At 31.9% G+C, this 7,957-nt stretch overlaps 1 protein-coding gene across 1 annotated transcript in view; it reads left to right on the top strand.

The window, feature by feature from the left end:
* The first annotated feature begins 3,481 nt into the window (after window positions 1-3,481).
* LOC111371801 (probable histone H2A variant 1) overlaps window positions 3,482-7,957 on the top strand; it is a 12,820-nt gene continuing 8,344 nt past the window's right edge. Inside the window, exon 1 of the mRNA XM_022993966.1 lies at window positions 3,482-3,729. Coding sequence (XP_022849734.1) covers window positions 3,616-3,729 — 114 coding nt within the window. The 5' untranslated portion in view covers window positions 3,482-3,615. The remainder of the gene's footprint in view (window positions 3,730-7,957) is intronic.

Here is a 7,957-nt window from a genome sequence, read left to right as displayed (position 1 = left end):
TTCCATTCAGATATAAAAGATTGTCTAATAAGTAATAACAATGATTACTAAATTAATTGCAGCAATTTTGACGGCACATCCCCATGATAAATGATGAATTATGCAAACCTTTTAGAGTCCACAAACTATTAATCATTTAATACTCCATAAATATTTATTGAACTTTCCTCCATTTGTGAAGAGCACAAATAATTCATCAAATAACAAAGTGAAAAAATAGTTTAAAGGCTTTTTAAGTAACTGACAAATTCCCTTTTTCGATCTTGAAAGAGTCTCATCCACCGACGTGATGAGATGCGATGCTGAAGTGCAGTGGTGTCATGTGAATTGAAAATGAGTGAGAGCAATTATTCAAATGATACAAAATTATGGTGTATACAATTAATGGGCTATCTCCAATGAATACAAGAATAGGATATCCACTAATTAGAGTGAATTACTCAAATGATCACTAAACTTTGCAAAAAATTTCCACGGATTTATTGAACTTTAAAAACTACCCAATTCATTTAGTAACCTCTGGTGTTAATTGGGTGATTTTTAAAGTTCAATGACGAATTGAGTGATTTTTTAAGTTCAGAAATCCCGTAAAAACCTTTTACAAAATTAAGTGACCATTTGGGTAATTCACTCCCACTAATATATATACACAATAAAATTAAAAATTAAGTTTGATTCCGATTCTGTTTTTAGGCTCTAAAATTAGAATCGAACCAAAACGAAATAGTCATTGGTTCAAATAACCAAAATCATTAATTATTATTATTATTATTATTATTTTTGTAGAATTGAATTGAACTACTCAATTTGGTCATTTTTGATTTGATTTAGTTAAGTCTAGATATTTTGTCCACCTCTAGATTAAAGTCTTTCATAATAAATACCATAGACTAAACCTTTCTCCACCTATAAATACACACACCTCTCAGCATATTCATTATACAACACTATTGAATTCACACACGCTCCACTAAAGTTTTTCATGTATCTAGAGAGAAATTATGGATATTCACATTTCAAAGTTCAAGGAAATTCTACAAGGATTCAAATGAGGGAATCAAGTTTTCATATAGTCATCTTATCGCTCACATCGTCAAGTCAAAATGTATTTATTGCGAAAAATCACGTCCTTTCAAGTAGATGAGTATTGTCTTCATGATTTCTCACGATATTGTGAAACCCTGCAAAAGTCAAATTAAAGTGCATCGTTGGACATAGGGTATTAAAACATGGGATCAGAAAAATATTTTCCTTTTTGTGGATTTTACTTAAAGAAAAATGTTTCAAAGTAAAAGCGTATAATATTAAGACCCTATTTGGTGGGGATTAAAATTTGATTTTTAATAGATTTTGATAAAAATCGATGAATGTTTATAAAAATTTGTGATATATAGACATATCTAGGAAATATTTAGGGTATGTTCTAGGGAGAATGGAAAGTCTTGACATTTTACATTGTCCAGGCATCGACATTAGGCGTTCGGCTCTTAATAACCTTTAAGAGATCATGGACTTTAAGAAATGAAAGCTCTAAATTAGCAACCTTTAAAACATGGTTCGACTTTCACGAAAGAAAGGTTAAAAACAAAGTATTAATGATCTTAAACTTACGAATTCCAATCAAATCTTCAATCTTGAGAGAATGTGATAGAGTTGAGATATGATGATGGTCACGAAATCATGAAAGTTGCGGATTTAAAATGAGAGGCAGAGGGACAATGACGATTGATAAGCAACGAGGGGGCTAGGGTTCTTCATCACTTCTTCCCTTTTCTTTTAGGAACAAGAAACTAATGAGAGGTAAATTGATTTTAGACAATTAGGGTGCGTTTGGTTTATGTTTTCGTTTTTTGTTTTGAGGGACTATTTTCGATTTACAGAAAACGTGTTTGGTTTGTTATTTTGAAAAACGATTTTTCAAAATAGAAAACTAGAAAATGCATTTTGTTTAAAATTATTAAAAATTGTTTTACGACATATATTAAATTAAAATGATTATTTAGTAAAACATAATAATTTTATGTTAATATATTACTAGATAATATATATTTTAAACTTGGTGAATTTACTGTTTTTCTTATTATAAAAATAAAATACTAAACAATAAATAATTAAAAACTGATTTATGATATTTATTTAATTAATTTTATTATTTAGTAAAACATAATAATTTTATGCTAATATATTACCATATAATATATATTTTAAATTGAAGGAGTGTTGAGTTGTGACAAGCTATATGGCCTCAAGAGAATAAATTCCTCTACTGGAAAAAATGAAAAAGAGAATCTCAGGTTAGGAAAAGCAGATGGTGAAAGACCTGCAAGACTGGCGTGCAGAGGGAAAGAGTAAGGAATGTTTAATCGATCCATTCCGTTCGACCGAATTGGTATGAAAGTTGTAACATGGGAAAACTGATCGAAGTAGTTTCGTAAGATAGATCCCGTAGGGTAAGCACACCAATGATTTGCTTCTGCTTGGTGAATTTACTATTTTTCTCTTACTACAAAAAATAAAATAATAAATAATAAATGTTTAGAAACTGTTTTATGACATTTATTCAATTAATTTGATTATTTAATAAAACATAATAATTTTATACTAGTATATTACGAGATAATATATATTTTAAATTTGGTGAATTTACTATTTTTTTCTTGTTACAAAAATAAAATAATAAATATTTAGAAATTGTTTTATGACATTTATTCAATTAATTTGATTATTTAATAAACACAATAATTTTATACTAATATATTACCAGTAATATATATTTTAAATTTGGTGAATTCACTATTTTTTCTTGCTACAAAAATAAAATAATAAATAATAAATGTTTAGAAATTGTTTTATGACATTTATTCAATTAATTTGATTATTTAATAAAAAATATTAATTTTATGCTAATATATTTCTAGAAAATATATATTTTAAACTTAGTGAATTTACCATTTTAAAATACTACTGAGCATCCCTTTAAAAAAAAAAAAGAAGGCATGTTTTGAACGTTTTCCACGTTTTGAGTTTTTTGACTGAAAACACTCAAATCGAAAAAAAAATCGTTTTGAGTTTTCAATAATAAATTTTTCTTTATTTTCGGAAATGCATTTTCGGGTTTTCGAAAACTAAAAATAGAAAATGGTTGGAAAACGGCAAACCATACGCCCCTTAATTTTTGCATTTTGGTATTTGATTTTAGTAAAAATTTGAAATGTTAATGATTAAAAATAATAAAAATGAAAAGTGTTAAGTCTAATCGTGGCTTAGCCGGTGATCCAACCTAACCCGATAGCTTCCAAAATTGACTATCAGTCTTCACCTCTTCATTGTTTCTATATAAGGATGGAATAGTAGGTCTACTTCACCTATGTGGAAAGACTGAGATTTTAATGTCACAAAAATACTTCAAGGACCCGTTTGAAATTTCACTTGAAAATGAGGGACCATTTGTGAAAATTGGAATGTGCTTTTACACGAAATCGCGATTGCGTCCAAGAACTGTCTCGTATATCTCTAAAGCGATAAAGGATTGATTTTTTCTTCTTCTGCCGTTCAAAATTTAAATCACTATATCATTCTGCAAATTGCGTAGACGAAAAATCGATAATCGAAAGAATGTCGGGTAAAGGGGCAAAGGGACTGTTAACTGGGAAAACCCCAGCATCCAGGGACAAAGACAAGGACAAGAAGAAAGCACCTACTTCTCGTTCTTCCCGCGCTGGCCTTCAGGTTCATATTTGTAATTTCAATTCTTTTATATTTTCTGCCCCTTAGCCGTCGTTTTATACTTTTATAAGGTTTTCTGGAGGTATTTTGTTCACTGGGAGAGGTGTTTATTTATGGGTTATTGGTTAACGTATAATCTGTTTTTGTACCATTCTTGTTTTCCTGTTTGGATTAGGGTTTTATTTTATTATTATTTTTTTGGGTAAACTTTCTCTCTGATTCCATTCTATAGTCTTTTAGGATTTATTTTGTTTCGATTTGTTTTGGGCGGAGCCTGAGTATTCTTGTATGCAGAAGATAAGGGTTGTGAATTTGAGTAAATTTTGTGTTTAAAAATTGAAAGAAAATGTCTAAACACGTGTCCTCAATTGCTCGTGAGAAACACTTGATGGCCCAAAAAAATTGTGAATTGTGTCATCTGTATTAACTTGCTGTTTGTAAACAAGAAAAAATTTAAGGAGGACTCACGGTAGGAAAAATAATTTAGTGATTTGATTAGCTGCAAGGCTTTGGCAGCAATGTCGAGTCTTCTTGATTAAGGGATTCTACTTTTCGTTTCTTTTCATTTTGTTGAAAACATGAGAGGTTTGATACTTAAGAGGGTTCTGCTAGGATGTGAACTCTAGGTCAGAAAAAGAAATTCAATAAATCAATTCAAATTTGACATCAAATTTTTGTAGTTCTAATTCTGAAAGCCCAATGAAATGTATCAATCAAGACAAATGACACACCATTGACAGGAATTGATTTTGAGGAGTAATCACTAACTATTTGACATAACTTGATATTTACTTAGCAAAGCTCCCTGTCAAAATCAATCTTAGTCCTTATTGATTTCCTGTTCTCATAAATCGAGTCTACTAACATGTGTGGTTTTTATTTAGATCACAGCACATTCTTAATGTGGACTGAACTTACAGTAGGTTGCGTGACTGAAAAATAGACATTGGCGCTTCCGACATATTAACATAGTAATTTGTGAATTGGTTGAAGACAAACACGAGGTTTATGTTATGGTAAAAAAAAAAAATAATCCAAATTTAACTTCCCTTAAGGCCCGTCTTAGAGTGGGGAATGCAAAAACCCTTTAGGAAGCTAACTGTGAGGCACCTTTTAGTGGCTTACACCTTAGTTGTGTGAGGCACACACACCTCACAGCACCGCGTCAAGACTTATGGCCCACAAAACATAAGATTTTGAGAATAGTTCATTGCTTACTCAAACATTGAACAATTTTGTTACTCAGAGACTTACTTCGAGGATATTCCACTGCCCTCGCTAAGTAACATGATTGCTTCTTTGTAAAGTTTTCTTTTATTTATTTGCGTGTTTTAAATTGTACTGTAATGAATTTTGATTTTGAAAGATTATTTATGATGTATTATGGGCTTATTTTGCATTTTTTTTTTTATTGGGTATAAGGTGAGGTTTATGCCTTAAAGCGCCTAGAGGCTTATACCTTGTCTTATGAAGGAAAAAGGCCTCAATACCTAATTACACCTTTTTAAACATTGATTTATGATTTTATGTTACTGTTTATGTCAAAGGATTGGATTCCAGAAGTGGCATTAAGATCATGATTGGAGGTCTTGTCTCCATTCTAAAACTGGTTGAGAACATAAATAGGGAGCGATTCATATTCTTGTGATGCCATTTTGTTTTAGTTTAGATTTTAGCAAGATGCTAGTTATATTATAGTTCCAAAACTTGGACAACAGTTATTGAGTTTTTTTGTAGGTTTGAAGGCCCATAGGTTTTCACCTTGTTAGAGGTTTTGCCACACTAAATTTGGTGTTCATATTTATTGCTTTACACAAATGGTTCTACTTCAAAATTCCGCGTGTTAGTTGGCTCAAACTTCGCACATGGAAAAGTCTATATGAGGGTTTATATTAATTCATTAGATAAAAGAGTGTGAAATTCCATTATGTATAGATATGGACCACACACTATCATTGAAGGCTCCAATTAGAGCTAAAATCGTAGGGGAGTGGGTCATGCCATATTATAATGTTTGCCTCCGTTTGGCAAATTTATAAATCATTTATAAATTGGTTATACTACATTTTCAAGCACCGTTGAACTCGCAAGTGCTATCCATTTATCCCTGCTCAATTTTATCAATTTACATTTATAAGTTCTTCACAAAGGGAGGCTTAATAATTAAAATTATAAAGCTTTTAATGCTATTTTACTTCATAGTAATGAATTCATATGGAANCAAAGGAATTGCTTTAGAGTTGAAGAAAAGGATGATGAAGATGAGGATGGTGAACTGGATGAAACTATGGCTAGGCTTACCAAACAGTTTAAGGCTAGGCTTACCAAATAGTTTAAGAGAATCTTGAAACCCAACATCAAAAATAAAGAAGTCCTCAAATTCACCTTTGACCGAAAAGAAATTCTCTCACACATAAGAAATTGTCCAACTACACAAAGAAACCTTGTGTACATTGTCACGCCTGCGAGGGATACAGATAGACTGCCTTGAGAATGGGCAAACAATCGAAAGAAAATCTTTAAAAATAAAGCAATGAATGTCATATGTAGTGATGAGGACAAGGAAAGACTCAACAGGAGGATGGGGTTGGAAATAAACAGGAAGGGAGTTGGGGGCGGGAGTGGGTTTGACTTTTTTAGACAAATGTTTTAATAAAAATTTAGATTTAAATAAAAAATAGATGTAAGGGGAAAAAAAAAATTCCACGTCAAAATTTTGACTATTTTAAACAAATGCTCAAATAATTAAAAGATTTCTTTCACTTTACGTTCTAAATTCTAATTTACAAAATTGGACTTTCCTTGTCCTTGATGCGCCTAGGAGATGTTTATCACTTGTTAAAACTATAAAGAATAGGAATTTTATAAAGTACATGTGATGCAGGATGAAAATGAATTCCTGCAAAATAGTTAGAACAGGCAGAATATAGCATAACCAGAAAAAGAAGAAGAAGAAGGCGGACGCAGTAAGAAAGGGGGAGGAACCGGAGAGAAACAAGGGGGGAACGAGAGGAGACCAGGGACAGAAAGGGAGAAGCAAGGGGGGAAATGGCCGGCTGCAAGCCAAAACCAACTTTCAATTCTAATTCATCATCAACTGTCTCAAATGAGAAACAAAACAGAAATAAATAGCTAAACACAAACTCTAAAGAGAAGGGCTTGGGCAAACCCACTAAACAAGCCCAATAACGAAAACATAAACAATAGTCCAAATAAAATATAACTAATAGTCCAAATAGAAAATAAATAATAAATGGATATCCGCATCAACTCTCCTGGGGTGGGAGAAAAACTCGACCCCGTCGAGTAGATAAAGCAGAATGTTGCACTGAATCTAATGCGAAAGGCTCCAAGTCATGCCACGGGGATGATCTTTTTCGATGACCAAATACCGAAACTCCACAAATGATAACAAGGATAGTTGTAGCTTATCCTCAAGGATATGATCCAACCAAGGAGGACGATCTTTCTTTGTAATCACATATCGATACTGAACTCCCAATAGTAAAAATTCATGCCACTCATCTCCAAAATCTTCCTCATTGGTCAGCACAACCTGTTTATCTAAAATAGCATCAATTACATCTTTGTGTGCTGTGACATGTGTTATTGGAATGAAAATGGTAATATATTTAGGTTGGGGATCCACATAAGTAGAAAAGGATCATCAAGGAATTTAAAAAGGCTTTGTAAGTAACTAAGTCTTCAATATGTAAAGTAGAGTGGTGGTCAAAATGTGATGAAAAATTAATGACATGTGCATATGGACCAACATGCTTTAAAACTTTAAAAGACCAGCATTATACGCTTGCAATATAACATAATCCCCAATATTAAATTCAAAGTGTTGTTTATGCCAATCAACTTGAGGTTTATATAATATTTTACTTGCTTCAAATTGTTTATTGATCTCAATATGCAAGCTATGAAAATGTGATACAACTACCTCAACTGACATAGACACATAAGCATGTGGGTGCATGGGAATAAGGTCTAGAGGTTTCAAAGGTTCACAACCAAGAATAACTTCAAAGGGTTTTAGACTTAAAGATCAGTTCACATGATCGTTATATGCAATTTGAACAGTTGGAGGGATCAAGTCCCAATTCTCAAGATTTTTCTGAACTAGAGACTGTAATAATTGTCAGGATTTTGGTTAGCACTTTTGTTTTGACCATCAATTTGAGGTTGGTCAGTGGTGGATAATTTTGCCTTAGTGTTAACCACAGGC

This window comes from Olea europaea, chromosome 22 (assembly GCF_002742605.1).
Source record: "Olea europaea var. sylvestris chromosome 22, O_europaea_v1, whole genome shotgun sequence".
Taxonomy (NCBI): Eukaryota; Viridiplantae; Streptophyta; class Magnoliopsida; order Lamiales; family Oleaceae; genus Olea; species Olea europaea.
This window is presented reverse-complemented; position numbering and strand designations above follow the sequence as displayed.